The sequence below is a fragment of the Cydia splendana genome, chromosome 16, assembly GCF_910591565.1.
Source record: "Cydia splendana chromosome 16, ilCydSple1.2, whole genome shotgun sequence".
Classification (NCBI taxonomy): Eukaryota; Metazoa; Arthropoda; class Insecta; order Lepidoptera; family Tortricidae; genus Cydia; species Cydia splendana.
Window position 1 is genome coordinate 2,176,267 of NC_085975.1, and position 20,178 is coordinate 2,196,444.

Below are 20,178 nucleotides of genomic sequence, written 5' to 3' on the forward strand. Positions count from 1 at the left end.
TGCTAGTACCAGTTGAACAATCAACCTACTAATTATTTGTTTTGCTAGTACCAGTTGAACATTTCAACCTACTAATTATTTGTTTTGCTAGTACCGGTTGAACATTTCAACCTACTAATTATTTGTTTTGCTAGTACCGGTTGAAAGTTTCAACCTACTAATTATTAGTTTTGCTAGTACCGGTTGAAAGTTTCAACCCACTAACTATTTGTTTTGCTAGTACCAGTTGAAAGTTTCAACCTACTAACTATTTGTTTTGCTAGTACCAGTTGAAAGTTTCAACCTACTAATTATTTGTTTTGCTAGTACCAGTTGAACATTTCAACCTACTAATTATTTGTTTTGCTAGTACCGGTTGAAAGTTTCAACCTACTAATTATTTGTTTTGCTAGTACCGTTTGAAAGTTTCAACCTACTAATTATTTGTTTTGCTAGTACCTGTTGAAAGTTTCAACCTACTAATTATTTGTTTTGCTAGTACCGGTTGAACATTTCAACCTACTAATTATTTGTTTTGCTAGTACCGGTTGAAAGTTTCAACCTACTAATTATTAGTTTTGCTAGTACCAGTTGAAAGTTTCAACCTACTAACTATTTGTTTTGCTAGTACCAGTTGAAAGTTTCAACCCACTAATTATTTGTTTTGCTAGTACCGGTTGAAAGTTTCAACCTACTAATTATTTGTTTTGCTAGTACCGGTTGAAAGTTTCAACCTACTAATTATTTGTTTTGCTAGTACCGGTTGAAAGTTTCAACCTACTAATTATTTGTTTTGCTAGTACCAGTTGAACATTTCAACCTACTAATTATTTGTTTTGCTAGTACCGGTTGAAAGTTTCAACCTACTAATTATTTGTTTTGCTAGTACCGGTTGAAAGGTTCAACCTACTAACTATTTGTTTTGCTAGTACCAGTTGAACGTTTCAACCTACTAATTATTACTTATACCAACTGCAGCATAGATGTGATGTACAGTTTACTTCTTGCAATTTATTTTTCTTGTTAGTCCGACTCCGACTTACTACTCAATTCATTTGATGCTGAGTTTACGTGTCTACTCCTACAGTAAAACAATAACAAAGCCCTTGGCATTCATCAGTACATCGTACTTAGAAGTACGCTATCTATAGTTCTTGACTCACTTGACATCGTAAAGGTCCTTGATAATTTAACTGGTCCGTTACTTGCTAGCATTGTTTATTATCATAAACAGCACATACCTATGTATATATAACTACATGTTAAATCGACACCAAGTTAACATCGATTCATACCCATATCGTGCTATAAATAGCATTTCAATTGATTATAACTGGTTATTTTAACCGAACAATAATTCTTTTAGGACATAAGGTCCATAAAATGTATACAACTATACCGACTTGATATGCAGGTTTCTCTATACGTTCCCTCATGTAAAAATATCTTAGTATTTAATTACACGACTAAGTAGGTCGGTATATTTTAAGTATGAACGGTAAATACACAACTCATAATAATCATGATTTCCGCGAAGGTAGTTTGATTATTTACCCTTTATATCATATGAATTCTAATATACGATTTTGAGTCAGAAAATAAACCATGTACCATCTGTATTTGTAACACGCAAACCATCGGCATATTCGTTTCTGTCATTTCATGGAAAAATTAATGGCTAATACGTCGGTGCCACATCATAGGAATAATGTAACATGAGTACATTATTTTTTGTAGTGACCCCAATTATTGATCTATCTTGCATTGATTACACTTTTGGATTTACATTTGGTAACCAGGCTCACGCACAGTAGCCATTCTTAAAGAGTTAGTGTAATAAGCACGCGTATATTTCTTCTTTGCTTAGTAAACATTCCTCCCGAGCTACGTACCATCAATTATTTACTCAATAATAGTTGTAAAGTTAACCACTGTTCTTATGTAAACAGTCGACAAAATCAACTGTGCATATACATAATTGTTTTTATTAACATTGATTGTAAACAAAACTATAAAATTAGGTATAGGTACTAGATCTACGTTTTTACAGTAATATTTAAATTCTGCATTAGTTTCTTTAATACTCCTCTTACGTGAGTTTGGAATTTCATAACCTACTTACGTAAGTCCCGCCTAACAAAATCGTTGCAGTTTTAATATTTTCGTATTATGTACAACCGTACGTCACTCGTTACACAGAATATCACCTCGCCCAAAATTTTGTATTACCTGAATACAATCGGCAGCTCGGGAGGAAATGGACAAATACGGTAGCTATTAGGTTAGGATTTCCATACCTTAGATTTGTTTTTTATTTTTGCCGCCACCGTTACCTTTCCTTTCCGTATTTTTTTGTAATATTTTACCCTCGTCGCCATCTGTGACGTCCAGGCTCCGTTGTGTACTGGGTGATCAAATGAAACAACTGTTATCACTTGTGCACTCCGCCAGCCACCCACTCGCCATGACACTTCTACACGGAGTGAAGCTAGCGGGTAGTTGCGTCGTACTGTTTATTGTGTAATCGTCACAAAGCCAACCAAATTGTGTCCAAATCTAACGAAAAATAAAACCCGACAACAATAATATTAGATACCTACCTACCTAAAAATTGGCCAATTGAAGACCGAGAGGCGAGGAGGTATATCTGTTTATTTAACAAATTTATGAGATTAATATGACATCGGAACAAGTTTAATGTGATGTGACGCATGAGATACAAAATACAAAGCCCTTGAACTCTAACATGAAATGATAATAAGTGTTATTAACAAAAGTGCCGCTGACTTTGTCTTGTCACACATTGCCTAAAAGGTTAGAATTCATTGTAAGTACATACTTATGGGGTCCCAGCGCGCATAAGTTGTTCGCAGAAATCGCGAAGCGTCTGGTTGACGTAACTGGTGACCGAAGAGCTGGCGGCTACCTCGCACAACGTATCAGCATTGCGATACAGCGAGGAAATGCCGCCAGCATCCTTGGTACAATGCCTCAAGGGCCTATTTTAGATTTAAGCTAGTTATTAATTTCGTTTAGTAGTACCACTGTATATATATTGTATGTTAATAAAGATTTATTTAATTTTCTTATTTGAGTATGTGTGCTACATTAGATAGGTGTTTATTTATAAACCGATACCCGGTAGGTGCACTATCCCAGTAACCTATCTATTGCCTGCTATCAATTCAGGGATTGCTATTTTTCATGCACACAAGCGATGATGATAAATAAGCCTTACCTATTTTTTTTATCTCGTTAAGTCTTTATTTCATTACTACTAATATCAATAAGACAGAGGCGAAATCCATAACGTAGGCTGTCTGTGGCATCTGTGGCATCTGTGGGTCCCTTAAATAAAAGTAATAAGTAGTCACGAAAAAAATATCCATCCATAAGTCAGGAACAATATAATCGTGATAAACTCACGAATAATTGCCATCACCCGGATTCGACCCTGTTGTTTACCATTCTGTAAACGCACGTGGTAATGAATCAGAGAAAAACAGTTTTACTATCAGTGGGATTACCCCACTACCTACCCGAAACATACAGGGTTTTACTGGTAAGTAGGTACAATGGTAGTTAGTCGTACGTACCGTAAAATGGGGTAAGTAGGGTTCGCGGAGAGAGTTGGGTTATGAATGGGGAGAGAAGGCATGAAAGGGGGGTGAGATGGGATTTAAAGGCAGGCTACAAAAATAATGTATTCCAATTTAAAATGGAGCTATAGTAATAACCATAATAAAAAAATCGATCCAACAATCTTCCAAAATCACCTTTGTATGAAAACCCAACTCACCCCAAATACGAGGGACTATGGGGTGAGGTGGGATTTCCTGTTTATCGTCAAAGTTATGAAATGGAACTACCCAAAATAAAATAAAAACTAAAATACAAACGTCCGGAACACTTATTATATGTATACACCATTCAGTTTGCATATATCAAAATAAAATGTTATTCTATCGAGGTTTGAATGTCAGTTATGCACCTACTCACCCCATTTTACGGTACTCCCATCTTAAAGGCCGGCAATGCAACGCACTCGCAACCCAGGTGTCCATGAGCGTCAGTAATTGCTTACAATCAGGCGATTTGTCGGCTCATTTGCTTCTTGTATCATAAAAAAGGTAGTAGGTATCTATGTCGTCTTCATCATATTAATCATAATTTAAAGCCTTTTGTCCCCCACTGACGAGCATATAGGCCTCTCTTCGCATACGCTACTTGTCACGGTCCCTAATCTCATCACCCGCAATCTTCCGAATGTACGTCTTTCACACACCGAGTTAACGAGCACCAAGCGCTCCTTTCATCTGCTATATTATTTTTCCTATATTATTTATAAGGTATGAGTAGGTAATATTCGCTTGGCCCGTTTTCTAAGTAACGCAGCTGGCCGCGTAAATCACGTAACACTTGTGATAGATAAGGAATCATTCGTTGTTTAAAACAAAGCTACGCGACAGATCAGTTTAGTATTGACCTACAAACGCGCAATATGGCCGGGAAGATATTCATTTTTGCGGTTTTAATTATTGCCTCAGGCCATGGACAGTTAGAATCATTCTGGGACTCTACCTCTTCAGAAACAGACACATCAACTTCAAACGAAAATAACTTTACCGGATTTCTCGCAAATACGTATAACTTCTTTAACCGCGTCAGCAATCTCTTTACCGACCTGAATACCAGCGACAGTTTTACCGACGAATACAAGTCGGGCTTCAGCAACGAAGACTGCCACCTTACCTGTGACCAGCTCATCACCAAATACGGATACCCGGTTGAAACGCATGAAGTCATAACTGAAGACGGTTACATTCTGAAGATGTTCCGGATACCCAGCGACGGACCGGTCGTGTTTCTTCAGCATGGATTATTAGGAAGTGCAGATGACTATTTAGTGGCTGGACCAGACAACGCATTAGCGTATTTGCTAGCAAAAGATGGTTACGATGTCTGGTTGGCAAACTCGCGCGGCTGCAAATACTCACGAAATCACACCAAGATGGATCCGTCCGAAAGCGCTTTCTGGGACTTCTCATGGCACGAACTTGGCTACTACGACTTGCCAGCCATGATCGACTACACTTTAAACGCTACCAGACAACAGAAGCTGAAATACATCGGGCATTCTCAAGGGACTACTGCTTTCTGGGTCTTAGGATCCGAGCGCCCGGAGTTTATGAAGAAAATTGAACGCATGATAGCACTGTCGCCAATAGGTTTTACCTCACACATGAAGAGTCCTATCATAAGATTTATTGCTCCCACAGGAGGATTCATTCACAGTCTTGCAAAGAGTGTCGGTCTGTATGAGCTTGCTCCCGATAATACCTTGATGACGTTGTTTAGAAGAATAGCGTGCAGCGGTGGACAGTCTGCTGAAATCATGTGTACCAACCTAATGTTTCTGGCGACAGGCTATAACATAGAACAGCTTAACGTGACTAATTTACCAGTAATCCTAAGCCATGTGCCTTCAGGCGCATCAGCAAAGCAGTTGGCGCATTACGGGCAAGGGATTATCTCCGGGAAGTTCAGGAAATTTGACTACGATGAAACGGAGAATCTAGAGCGGTACGGGTCAAGCGAGCCGCCCGACTACGACCTGTCGCGGGTGTCGCCGCCCGTGTCGCTCGTGTACAGCGACGCCGACTGGCTTTGCGACGCGCGCGACGTCGACTCGTTGCAAGACAAGTTGCCCAACGTCGTCGACAAACACATGGTGCAGTCGATAAACTTTAACCATATGGACTATGTGTTCGCGAAGGATGTGAAACGACTTATTTATGAGCCGTTGAGTAAAATGTTAACTCGTTACTATAAGCCCTCGATTGTCGGAACGCGGATCCGAGTATGAGGAAACTATTCGAAAAAAATAATCCCGGGACACGAGAGATTAAAGGTTGACTCACGCTAGACGGCCGTGGCCGGGCCGAGGCGTCCGGCATGTCATTTTCTATGACGAATGGTCGGTGATCACGTGGCGCTGGTGCTCTCCATAGAAAACGAAGAGCCGCAAGCTTCAGCCCGGCCCCGGCCCGGTCTAGCGTGACTCATCCTTAAAGAGGGTTATATCTAGCCTAGTTACAAAAAAAATGTAGTCCCTAATTTCCCAAAACACTGGGGACTAAGATAAGATTAAAAATTTGTAATTATAAAGAAATGTGTTTCTATTCCACTCGTAGTACACTGGTAGTACTGCATTAAAATATCTGGAAGACCGAGCTTTGCTCGGAAAACATATAAAAACTGAAAAATGCGCGTTTTCCCAGAGATAAGACTCTCGATCTAGCTAGGATCGATTTATCGCCCCCGAAAACCCCCATATAGGTAGCAGATTTCTTCGAAATCGTTAGAGCCGTTTCCGAGATCCCCGAAATACTGTGCCGAAATATACATATCGACTACCGTAGGCTCAAAGGGCGTAAGGGACAAAATGGCGAAAATGAGTTATGAATGCAGTTATACTCAGTTTTTTTTTCTCTATCGAATGGTATATTTAACGTCTCGATAACTTGAAAAAAATGTCCGATAAGCCCTATGAAAAATCAATGCTTGAACACAATTATCCAACGCATTTTGCCGTATCTGCCAATTCAAAAAAATGTTGTGAGACATTTTGGCGTAACTCCCAACTTTTTGTACGATACGCCCTTTTTCATCGGAAATTTTATTAAATCTGTGCTAGTTTTTTGTCAGTTACGCCTATTTTCAGTAGATTCTTGAGTGCTAAATGTACGTTACGCCCACAACAAGTGGATATTTATACGAATGTTAGAGAATTCAATGTAAGAGATACGCCAACATTCTATGTAAAATTTCGAGTTTATAATTGTTGCTGTTTTGTGTATAAGTGGGATGACCTAGTTCTTTCCTTGTAATTTTTTTATTAGTAGGTACTTGCATTACCTGCTCATGTGCTCATTAATGCTTTATTTATAGGGTTACTAAAATTTGACAATTTATACTGAACTAGTGGGTACCTTTTTCATCAGTTTTATGAAAATAATAAAACATGACTATATTCAAATGATATTTATGGCGATTAATTAAGGTTAGACTGATATCTTTTAGTTTTTGTTGAAGGTTTCATTCATTTGTAGAAAAATATAAACCTACTTCTTGCTGTAATCCTGGCCGACAGGACATACATTTAAAATGTGATTGACGTAATTATTGATTACTGATTCTTTTTTTTCCCTTGTGCTGAATAAACTCTGCTTATTTATATTTGATAAAATATGTGTTTAACCATACCCTTATTTATAGGATTAACCTTATAAAAGTTATTGTCTATAACGTTTGGATTTACATCCATAGAAGTACGTAGGCCTGGCCATATGCCTTTTTTGCTACTTACTCTGATGTTATGTCATAAATAATCGCATATTCATTAAGTTTTACTGAACAGACATACAAAATGTCAAAACTACTATTGTACCTAATAGTATTATAGTGTGTAAAAGTAAAATGTATAATCAAATTAAGATTTAAACAGGAATAACGCATACATACTTTCTATAGTAAAAGTAATTGTTATAAATTGTTATGATAGGTATACATAAAAAAATATAGATGGTAGGATAGCAGTGATTCTGTTCAAATAATATAAACAAAAAAAAAATATTGGTATTGTGGCTAAAAAAAACGACCTTTTCCAAGTTAACAAAAATGGGGAATAAAACTTAACAGTGAATACATCTCCATAAGGTTTTGAAAAAAATATTGTAAATTATAGTACTTAGAAGTATAGAGTTCCTTAAATGCAAGTTGCCAATATTGCAAAGAAATTGTTGGATTTACGCCAAATGGTACTAAAACAGTTATTTTTTCTGTACATTACGCCCTTTTTCTAATAAGATAAACTATAAAAAAGAGGCGTAAGGGACGCCCTTCTTAAAAACAGTCGTGTTTTTTGGCGTAACGGACATGCTATTTTCGTAAATAAGCATTGTATTATAAGTTCAAGCAATCAGTTTAAAAGCTCTCAAAAAGTTAAGAATAAGCCACATACAGGCATCAGTTTATTCAAACAAACAAAAAAGTTATGATTTTTTTTCTCAAAACAAAACTGTTTTTTGGTTCTCCTGAAAAATCGCGTTTTGTCCGTTAAGCCCTTTGAGCCTACGGTAGTCGATATGTATATATAAATAAACAGTTTTTTTTTAATAAACAAGAATTGCTGGTAAAGGTATTAGATTAGATAGATAGATAGATACCTACATTAAATATTGCTTGCACGCGACTTCATCTATGTATACTTGCGTAATATATGTGTTGAGTTTTGTGATAAAATTGTGTATAGTTTCTTGCCATTGATATAACTCGAACTCGTTTATGTGCGGAAGGTCAATACCGGATATATCAATAAATTGCTTCGTAGTAGAGATATTTAAATATACCTACGCCAATTAATTCACAAACCCAATCTATACGGCCTTTATATGTTTAGGCAAAGTTGTTTGCATCGAGTTCATTCGGATGTAAGCTACCATTATCACTACCTATGTACACCTTATATATAAAACAAAGTCCCCCGCCGCGCGTCTGTCTGTTTGTGTGTTCGGAATAAACTCAAAAACTACTGAACAGATTTTCATTCGGTTCTCACCTATCAATAGAGTGATTCTTGAGGAACGTTTAGGTGTATAATTTGTTCACCCGTGCGAAGCGGTACCGTAAAACGGGGTGAGTAGGTTTCGCGGGGAGCTATGGGTTATGAATGGGGAGAGAAGGATTGAGAGGGGGGTGAGGTGGGTTTTTAAGGCTACTGCTACAAAAATAATGTATTCCAATTTAAAATGGAGCTATAGTAATATTCATAATAAAAAAAATCGATCCAACAATCTTCCAAAATCACCTTTGTATGAAAAACCCTCTCACCCCAAATACGAGGCACTACGGGGTGAGGTGGGTTTTCCTCTTTATCGTCAAAGTTATGAAAAATAAAATACAAACTAAAATACAAACGCCCGAACCACTTATTATATACACCATTCAGTTTTCACATGTAAAAATAAAATTTTATCGAGGTTTGAAAGTCAAATTTCACCCAACTCACCCCATTTTACGGTATCTCAAAAAAAAATTACTTAAGTACGTTGAAAATGGAATTTTCAGATAAAGAATGTAACTAATGTAAGGTATATGTTTGCATTACTTAATTGATATTTTTATTTTGGATACCGCTAATAAATTGGCTTCCTACTGAACAACTTTTACTGTGGGACCAACACCCCGAAATCGGGAAAAATACCTATTGATTTAGTACCTACATAGATAGGTACTATTTGGCTGTTTAGATGTCGATGTTTTTTATGGGCGAGCCAATTTATTTTTGTGTTTAGATTTTTAGATTCTTATTTATTATACTATTGTTATCAGGTAACACTTGATTAACTACGTAGTGTAGCAGCATGCAAATCTAGAACTTAAACCCTAGGACCAAAATCATGCAAATCTAGAACTAAAACCTAAGAATAACTTAGTTGCTTGTTACGCATGACCAAAATTTGTCTAAGGATTAAATAAAACCTCGAATGTACCTACAAACAATCCGAAAACAAAAACTAAAAATCTAATAATAGTGTAAGTAATGATGATTGACGTCAATGATATTGATGTTGTTACATATTTTGGTCGGTAAATTGATATTGTTAATATTAGGTAAGTTTTTCGCAAGATCCTGGGACCTATTCAGAGAGATGACGGCACCTGGAGGATCCGGAAAAATGCCGAGATCGAGGAGTTAGTGGCCGAACCCAAAATCGTCGGCGAAACGAAAGCGCACAGACTTCGCTGGTTCGGTCACCTACTCAGATGCCGGCCACTCCAAGGGACGCAGCCATGCGGTAGAATGAGATAGCAATATCACTTGCTCCCTCTAACGCATAAATGCGTCCCTTGGAGTCGCCGGCGTTGGCCCATCGTGTAGAGGAGCCATAAGAAATAAAAACCGGGCAAGTGCGAGTCGGACTCGCGCACGAAGGGTTCCGTACCATAATGCAAAAAAAAAAAAAAAACAAAAAAAAAACGGTCACCCATCCAAATACTGACCACTTTTTGTATGGGAGCCCCATTTAAATCTTTATTTTATTCTGTTTTTAGTATTTGTTGTTATAGCGGCAACAGAAATACATCATCTGTGAAAATTTCAACTGTCTATAGCTATCACGGTTCGTGAGATACAGCCTGGTGACAGACGGACGGACGGACGGACGGATGGACGGACGGACGGACGGACAGCGAAGTCTTAGTAATAGGGTCCCGTTTTACCCTTTGGGTACGGAACCCTAAAAACGTGCCTCCGAAAATCAAGAAAAATGTACCTATGCTCGGTAAGATGGCGTCATACCTTTGGCCTATACTTGGGTAGATGGCGACACCGTTTGGTATTTACCAATTTAACACATACATATCAGTGAAAGAACAATTAATGGCGTTCTATTAGCTATTAGAGCTGCCATAGGAAAAATTAGCAAGCGGAGTCACGATCCTCAGCAGTGAGGGACCGACTTAGAAGAAGAGAAGATTAGCTAGTAGGATTTACCTCCTGACACTTTCAGTCGGTCACTCAGGATATTTTAGGATTATGCCTGCCTGAATTAATGGAAGAGTTCCTGACATAGTTCTAAAATATTCATCGTATCTATTCCTAAATGTGACATGGTTCTAAAATTTCCAGCGATTTGGGACCACACATGTGCTTGCTAAACATATCTATCTGTTCGAAGTTCATGTAGTTTTTACAATAAGTTGAATTAAAATTACGTAGTAACAAAATAACTAGTTCATTGTATGTAAGGTGCTGGCGTAGCATATGTCAGCAGAAGTGGTTACCTAATTAAAAACATGTGCAAATGAATCGTTGAATTGACACGCGCCGGTGACTTGGTACAGTCAGCATCGAATATATTGACGGTCATAGTGACCAAATATATCGGTACACGTTCTTATTTCTATGGTAACAAAGGTGTGTATTAAATAACATTTGCACTCCGTATGCTATCAAAATCGTTGCAGACTTTTCTTGGTCTATAACTCTAGCTAGGTCTTATCCCTGGAAAAACGCGCATTTTTAACGGGACCCCATTACTAAGACTCAGCTGTCCGTCGGTCCGTCCGTTTGTCTGTCACGGCTGTATCTCATGAACCGTGATAGCTAGACAGTTGAAATTCACAGATGATGTATTTCTGTTGTTACTATAACAACAAAAACTAATAACAAAATAAAATACAACAAACGTGATTTTTTTGCGTAATTTTACAGTCACCTGCAATAATTAATATGTTACTCTTCAAAGGCCGCAAAAATATGTGATACACTCTTACACGCTATACAAATAAGATCGTGTCAGATATTTTTGCGGCCTTCGTTGTGTAACATATTAAATATTGCAGGGGACTGTACGGGACCCTTAGTGCGCGAGTTCGACTCGCACTTGGCCAGTTTTTGAGTTTTTATATGCATATTTTATAAACATGTTTACCGAGCAAAGCTCGGTCTCGCAGATTAAATAATTAAAACGGTTTAGGTATTTTTAGGATTCAGTACCTACTACCTACCTCAAAAGAAAAAAACTGCACCTTATTTGAGTGTCTGTCTGCCTGTCCGTAGATCACATCCAATTTGCTCCGAAAATACTTAGACCGAGTAGACCGATTGAAATTTGTTACACATACCTATAATTATTAAGTACTATTAGCGACCCGTCCCGGCTTCGCACGACTTAAGAAATTATACACCTAGTCCTAAACCTTCCTCAAGAATAATTTTATTGATAGGTGAAAACCGCATGAAAATCCGTTCAGTAGTTTTTGAGTTTATCGCGAACATACATACAAACAGACGCGGCGGGGGACTTTGTTTTATAAGGTGTTAGTGATTAGTGCTGGCTATGTGAGCTGTAGACCACGTGGTATGGCTCCGGCGTATTGAAAATTTTCCGAAAATTTAATCGTCTAAAAAAATATATTTAATTATTGAACCTGTTTACAAAATTGCACGAGAATCGGTTGAGAAATGTGACATGATCATGTTATTACATTCTGCTTGATAAATACTCTAACTCTAATCTAAACTAAACATGTACCTAGACGAGAACATCCATGTGACATAGATATAGCTTAGGTCGTTATTGATAGGTATTTATGGCAAGAATACACTATTACAAAATACATTAAATCGTTTTAAGTATGGCTGTACAAATTAGGATCGTGTAAAATTATTTATTTTCAGGGAACTAAGGCCCATAGTCCCATAGACAGGTGGCGTATTTTGAAAAACAAAATGCAATCCGCCAGGGGCGGCATATGCCGCGGGGGTTGGCGCCCCGGGCCATGGCCCGGATGGCCCTAGGGTAAATAGTGTAAATACGCCCCTGCCCATAGATACATACTTACCTTACAAACTAACATATACCTACCTACAATTATAAAAATCTATTAGGTATTATAAATTATTGCACGTGACCGTCGTTACATGACTACTTTAGGTCATACTGAAAGTTCCTGTAATCTCAAAAACTCTAGATATGTAACATTTTCTTTTATTATGAGATAAAATTCGAAGAATAACGACATTGTTATCGACTGAGGGCACATTGAAATGAAAGTCGTATAAAATTCTAGCACGAACAATTTCTCGATTTCAAATTATAAAAACGTTCCACATACAATTTTCATACTGCATTCCTAATAAGTTTTTGGCAAAAATTTCATTTTTGGTACAAGCTTTTATCGCTGACTGTACTTTTCTTACGATAGACAACTAATACTCATCGAGACAATTCTAAAAACCCCTAACACAATTAGGTTGCGTTGTTTCATCACAGAGTTCCTATGGCCACCTCCTGTCTCCATCATCAGATCAGTTCGACAGTATCATATTATTGTATTGTCATCAGAAATATCCAGCTGCCAATTTTCATGACGCTACGATCCTTGGAAGATCGTTAAATTACTTACCTTAGATTCCATTACATAGTTACATACAGGCCCCTATTTCACCAACGTGACAGGTGCGACAATTCGACAAGTCTCATTGTTGCTGACGTCACAGGCATTCATGGGCTACGGTTATCGCTTACCATCGGGCGGGCCGTATTCCTGTTTGTCACCATCATTGTATTATTTAAAAAAAACTTTATTATATCGGCAAAAAACAGGTATTTCTCTTGCGATGTTTATGATGATAATTGTCACAAGATTTCAAAGAACTTTCGGTAATTCTTGACAGCAAATGAGTTCTGTGTCGGAATTTCGTGACAATCGTCGTATTTCTTGTGACAATTGTCATTAGCTTCGCAAAATAAGTATTTAGTAACTGGCGATATAGTGGAGTTTTTTTTAATTAACATGTTGGTGGCAAACAACCACACCGCCCGTCTGATGGTAAGCGGTTACCGTAGCCTATGAAGGCCTGCTGTGACGTCAGTAACAGTGATGTCGACAATTGTCGGACCTGTCACGTTGGCGAAATAGGGGCCAGGTCGACCTAATAAAAACTTGTTTAAAACACATAACACCCAAATAAAATGTACCTAACTCAAAAATTTGTTTAAGAGTTTTATTTCACTGCGTCATCTCTAAGTGGCTCATTATATGAACTTTCAGTATTGCCCAGTATTATCAACATAAAAAACCGGCCAAGTGCGAGTCGGACTCGCATTCCAAGGGTTCCGTACATTAGCCAATTTTTAACAATGTATTTTTTATATAAGAAACGCGAGTGAATTGCCTTTAAAAAACCCGTAGGGGTCGGATCAGAAACTAAGTAATTAGTCCGACTCACGCTTGACTGCATATTTCTAATAGGTTTTCCTGTCATCTATAGGTAAAGAACAATTTTGTATATTTTTTTCAAAATTTTAGACCCAGTAGTTTCGGAGATAAAGGGGGGGGGGGCATGGTCATTTATTGGCTATTTTCTTAAATAACTTCTAAGCTATTTATTTCAAAATTACAAAAAAACATATATTTGAGATTCTCAATATAAGCTCTTTCATTTGATATGTAACACGATATAGTTTAAAAAACATTATTTTTTAATTTTCTCATTTCCCCCCCAAAAGTGGCCTCCATGTTTAAAATTCATTTATTTACGTAACATGTCCGTCTTTGGGTCGCGAATTTACATATGTGTACCAAATTCCAACTTAATTGGTCCAGTACTTTTGGAGAAAATGGGCTGTGACAGACGGACAGACGGACGCACGAGTGATCCTATAAGGGTTCCGTTTTTTCCTTTTGAGGTACGGAACCCTAATAATCCGTAGGGGTCGGATCAAAACCTAACTGCCTATTTTCTTGAATTACTTCTAAATTATTTAGAGAGAGAGAGAGAGAGATTCTCACAATGAGCTCTTTCATCTTGGTCAAGCAGTTCTTGTCAGTAGAAAAAGGCGGCAAATTTGAAAAATGTAGGCGCGAAGTGATAACGTCCCATAGAAAATTTGAATTTCGCGCCTTTTTTTACTGACAAGATTTGCTTGACCATCTATACCTACATACATATTATATTAGTGACTTATGGATTCAAATAATATTTAGAGTATTTTTTTTGTACTACAAAGTTACATATGTATTTTTATTTCTACTACTTTATATAAACATACGATTTATGAAATTCGCCTATTTATTTATTTTTTCGCACCAATTTGTTCCGTAAACGATGAGGACCTCTATAATTGACACTACATTTTTCGGACCTGGATAATTGGTACGACCTGCATAAATGAAAAACATAGAATGCGATTCGACGAACATGCGATACAATCAACTGATGATATGAAGTGGATTTGAAATGTCAGATTATTACGTGTCGAATTTGGCCCCTGGTTAATTGACAAAAAATGGCCGGTCCCTTGAGATTGCAATTATCCAGGTTCCACTGTAGTTTATTTTTAAACTACAGTGGAACTTTATTTTCTAATTTTCTCATTTATCCCCCAAAAGTGGCACAGTATAGGTACCTAGTGCATGCGACATGAAATGTTTTAAACGAATGTCGAAAGCGTGAATGCACAGGAAAAAAAAACATTTTTTTTTATCTTCAGAAACTGAAACAACATTACCTCCCTTTTTCGTCAGTAGGTAAAAATAAGACTAACATTATTATAATTGCTGCATAACAACACGTAAATATACCACTTACAAATAATACCTAATCAAAACCAAATCGACGACGCAGCATATGCAACCTCGCGACGACTCGCTGACTTAACATTTAAACAGTATAAAACGGCCGGACTGTCCAACCGAAATCATATTCGACAGAAACTTGCAACATGAAGGTCTGTCTTGTAGTGTGCCTCGGTCTGGCGCACCTGGCCGCCGCCAGCATTTTCAAGAGGCACCACGAGCGCCCCATGCAGGCCCTCAACCTGCCCCTCACTTACATCGACCCCACCAGCTACAAGTACGGCCAGCTGCTCGACCAACAACAGCAACTGCAGTACCAGCGGCAGAAGACCCTGTCCGAGGACAGGTCCCAGGAGCGCAAGTACCAGGACAGAAACTCCCAAGAAGTCAGGGAGAGCCGGTACAATGAATACCTCAACCCCGAGACCGCCGAGATCAGCTCCCATGAAGCTGATGAGCAGATCCGCGTCAACATCGTCGAGTACCAGAGACCGTTGGAATCTCAGATCTGGAACCAACACTCCGCCCTGCCCATCTCCAGCTACCTGGTCCAGGAGCCGCAACTCTACCAGAGAAGCAGCCAGGAAGAGATGAAACACCAGCCTCTCAGAAGCAGCGAGGAACAGATGAAGTACCAAACCAAGCTGAGGAGCAAGGACCAATACCAGCCGCAATACAGCAAGGACCAGGTGAAGCCATACCAGAAGAAACGCAGCGACGACCAGAAGTACTACCCGGCCGTCTACGGCGACAACGTGGAATGGAGCGGCATCCGCATGGCCGTCGGCCCGCACTCCCCCATCGCCGAACAGAAAGACATCGAGCGCATCTTCGCTGATGCCTACAACACCGTCAAAGACTTCACTGAGGAGGAAAAGAAGACCTTCCACCAGATGTACATGGCCGCCGCCGAGAACGAGGACACCCACTTGAACGTCACCCAGCTTCTCCAAAAGCACCAGTACATCGTTGAAGAGCACACCGTCAAGACCGACGATGGCTACATCCTTACTCTGTTCCGTATCCCGCCCAAGCAGAAGACTCGTGATGTCCAGAAGCGCCCAGTCGTGTTCTTGATGCACGGTCTCCTCGGAAGCGCTGACGACTGGGTTCTCTCCGGCCCCGGTGTGGGCCTGGCTTACCTCTTGGCCGATGCCGACTACGACGTCTGGATGGGCAATGCCCGCGGCAACAAGTACTCCCGCCGCCACGTCAGCAAGCACCCCGCCCAGCCCGACTTCTGGCAGTTCAGCAACGACGAGATCGCGCTCCACGACCTCCCGGCCATGATCGACTACGCCTTGAACACCACCCAGCAGGAAAAGATGTACTACGTCGGCTTCTCTGAGGGCACCACCACCTTCTTCGCCCTGGCTTCCTCCCGCCCGGTATACAACGACAAAATCATCATGATGCACGCTCTCTCCCCAATGGTGTACATGAGCCACACCCGCAGCCCGCTCCTGAAGATGATCGCGCCCAACAGCCCGTTCTACGAGCGCCTGCACCAAATCCTCGGACACTCCGAGTTCAAGCCCACGAAGGAAGTGATCCAGACCATCGGCGGCGATATGCTGGCCAAGAAATTCGGCTGCGAGCACGTCGCGTCCAACGTGAACCTGGTCATGTCCGGTATGGTGGACAACTACGACCCGAAGATCGTTCCGATGATCACGAGCCACTTGCCCGCTGGAGCTTCGACCAGACAGATCAAGCAGTACGGCCAGGCCGTGGCTACTACTTTCAGACGTTACGACTACGGGCCCGCCATCAACATGAAGGTGTACGGTAGCGAGCAGGCTCCGAAATACCAGATGTCTGCAGTCCGCGTGCCTGTGACGCTGTACTACAGCACCGAGGACTGGCTGGCGCAGCCCGCTGATGTCGAGCAGCTCCGCTCCGAGCTGCCCCGCGCTGAGTCGTACCAGGTTCCCCAGTTCAGCCACCTGGACTTCCAGTTCTCCAAGAACGCCCCTGAAGCCGTGTACCAAAGACTGATCGCCTCCATCGAGAAGAACCAAGAACAGAAGCAGCAGTACCAGCTATAAGTTTAGGTTAATTTTAGTTACTCATAATTTATCGTTCATTAATTTATCATTGCAAGATTTGTATTTTCATGAATAAATAAATCCGTCCATCTTACTTTATCTTATTACTAGAAGCCCTTTATCTTGACCTTTACTAAACTCAATAAAATCTTAATAAAAACTTTTTACAATTTTCTATCAAGTTTTGTAATAAGCCGTATTTCTAAATATAAAGGCTGTTTTCACCAGAGATGTGCGAGTATGCAATAGTGTATCCTCGTATTTCTCGTACATTTCTGGTGGAAACGTAGCCTAAAGCATGGCCATTATCCCTGAAAAACCAACATACCAGGCCGCGACAATTAGTTAGCACATTTGCCGATAGGTGGCGCTGTACACAAATACACAATTATGCTTGCACAATTATATACATCTGGTCAAAAGTCTTTATTTCGTGTTGACATGAGATAATTGAATGTTTGTACGGAACCCTCGGTGCGTGAATTAAACGAACTCGCACTTGACCGGATTTTTTATAAATAATTATTATTTGCGTTGCGTGGAATTTTGACGGTTCCTGATGATGTCAGAAAAAAAATACTCCTTAAATTTGTGGTGAGAATTACAAGCCAAAATAAAATATTGGAAATACATTTTGACATAATTATTTTTTATTATTTTATAATAAAAGTTTATTTGTGAAAATAAAGATAGTTTAATTTTAAAGTACACTATTTGGACATGAAAAATTATCAGGTAAATACCTGGGGTAAAAAATATTTGTTACTGGTATCATTTTAATGACTGTCATATATCATAAACCTTTGGACTAAAATTGAAAAAATGAAAATGAAAATGAAAAATGTTTATTGTGTTAAACAGTACAATTTGTATACAATTAGACTTGAGTCCTCCTTGTAAGTATATGTATACCTGTATCAGGAGAACCCGCTCTTTATTAATGTATGTACATAATTTTAATTCAGCTTAGGTATGCTATATTTTTATTAATTATTAAATATATTTATTGTTGTTTAATATTAACTATACGATAGTGTGTGTGCGTGCGTGTGTGTGTGTGTTTGTGTGTGTGTGTATGTATTTGTGTGTGTTGTGTGTGTGTGTGTGTGTGTGTGTGTGCGTGCGTTTCAGTTTATAAGTAATTCAGTTTCATTATAATTAAGGGATTCTAACCATCTTTTTACAGTAATTTTACATTTAGATAGCGGCAAGTGATAAATTGATAGTTTATTGTTTATAGTATTATACAAGTGAGCAGATTGTGCCGTGTTTTGTCTTTTGGCAAACAAAGATCTTACATATGGTGTTGGGACAGCATTATGCTTTCGTCGACGGAATGAAAGTTGTGGTTTGTATGTAAGTGTTTTATGTAGATATAAGATAGAATTTAGGATGTATAGTTTTCTAACAGTGAGTTTATTTGAGATTTTATACAGTTCATAAGTTGGAAATCGGTAGGGTTTGGAGTACATGACTTTAAGTAGGCACCTTTGTCCTCGTTCTGCCTGTAGAATTTTCGTTTTGTTGGCTCCACCCCAGACCGTGATGCAGTACGTTATTATAGATTGAGCAAGTGCGGTATAAATTTGGCTTAGTAAGGGTTTTGAGGCGATGTATCTTATTTTTTTTAAAAATCCAGACAAGTTTTCTAACCCTACAATTAATGTGTTCAATATATTTATGCCATGAGAGTCGCTGATCCAGTATTATTCCAAGGTATTTGGTAGAGGTGACTTTGTTGATTTTTAAGCAGTTACATTGTTGATAATTACTAATTGGGTTGCATGTGTGAATATTTATTTTTAGGTAATCCGGGGGCTGCGAGGTGATATATTTGGAAAAGCACATGTAATTTGTTTTGGAGATATTTAACGTCAGAAGGTTATTGTTAAGCCAAGAGGTAATATGGTTAAGGCCTGTCTCAGATTTTTTGTAGGTAGATTCCCATGTGCTACCATGGAAAACGATCACGGTGTCGTCCGCATATGAGAAAACACGGCTATCTTCAACGGTAAGATTTGTTAAATCATTGATGTACGCTAGGAATAAGGTAGGGCCAAGAACACTACCTTGAGGCACTCCAAAGGATATCGGGGTTGCTTGACTAATGTGACTACCAATCTTCACCTTCTGAGAACGGTTTTGTAAATAGTCTTTCATCAACTCCAAAGGTTTACCCCTAATACCCATGGATTCAAGTTTGTGTATAAGTGTGGAGTGAGAAACGGTGTCAAATGCCTTTTTTAAGTCAAGGAACACTGCCAGACATTTATTTCCGTTATCAACATGTTCAGTGATTGTTTTAGTAAGTGCCAATACTGCATCTTCGGTAGAGCGACCCTTTCGAAAACCAAACTGTGAATTTGAGATGATATTATACTTTTCGAGATAGTTGATGAGCCTATTGTTAATTAGCTTTTCTATAATTTTTGAGATAGCTGGTAATACTGAAATAGGGCGGTAGTTATTGACATCGTCTCTCTCTCCACTCTTATACACGGGCGTAACTATTGACTGTTTAAGCATATTTGGGAAAACTCCTTTGGAAAAACATAGGTTGGCAAGGTGGCATATAATAGGTACAACTGTGGTTCTAGCGAGTTTTAGAAACTTTGTGGGAATACCGTCACAACCGGGAGCACTGTCCGACTTCAGGCCCATGAGGGTACTGTGAACTTCCTGTTCGTCAGTGTCGAGTAGAGCAAAGGATGATGGGTTATTATATATTGTTGAAAGGGAATTATTTTGAAAATTGTTGTTACTAACAAGTATATCATCAGCTAGTTTCTGTCCAATACTGGCAAAGAAGGCATTAGTGAAATTAACGGATTCTATTGGCGTTTCTTTAGAGTTAAGCAGTTCATGATTATCAGTATTTGGCGGTTTATAGTTAGTTATTGTTTTTATGGTATTCCATAGAGTTTTAGGATGGTTAGTAGATTTGGCTAATAGATCACTTTCATACTTCCTTTTTAGTTTTTTAATTAAATTATTGCAGTAA

At 38.9% G+C, this 20,178-nt stretch overlaps 2 protein-coding genes across 3 annotated transcripts; both read left to right on the plus strand.

The window, feature by feature from the left end:
- The first annotated feature begins 4,396 nt into the window (after positions 1-4,396).
- On the plus strand, positions 4,397-5,860 carry LOC134798092 (lipase 3-like). Its single transcript, XM_063770429.1, has one exon. The coding sequence runs from the start codon at positions 4,481-4,483 to the stop codon at positions 5,843-5,845; it is 1,365 nt and encodes a 454-aa protein (XP_063626499.1). The 5' UTR covers positions 4,397-4,480; the 3' UTR covers positions 5,846-5,860.
- A 9,379-nt stretch (positions 5,861-15,239) lies between these two features.
- Positions 15,240-17,271, plus strand: LOC134797964 (lipase 3-like). 2 transcript variants are annotated; one of them, XM_063770302.1, is made up of 2 exons: positions 15,240-15,692; positions 15,729-17,271. In XM_063770302.1, exons 1-2 carry the CDS (start codon positions 15,276-15,278, stop codon positions 17,175-17,177), a joined length of 1,866 nt encoding a protein of 621 aa, XP_063626372.1. In that variant the 5' UTR covers positions 15,240-15,275; the 3' UTR covers positions 17,178-17,271. The 2 variants fall into 2 exon arrangements, with proteins under 2 accessions (XP_063626372.1, XP_063626371.1); XM_063770301.1 differs by having other exon boundaries at positions 15,240-17,271.
- Positions 17,272-20,178: the final 2,907 nt, after the last annotated feature.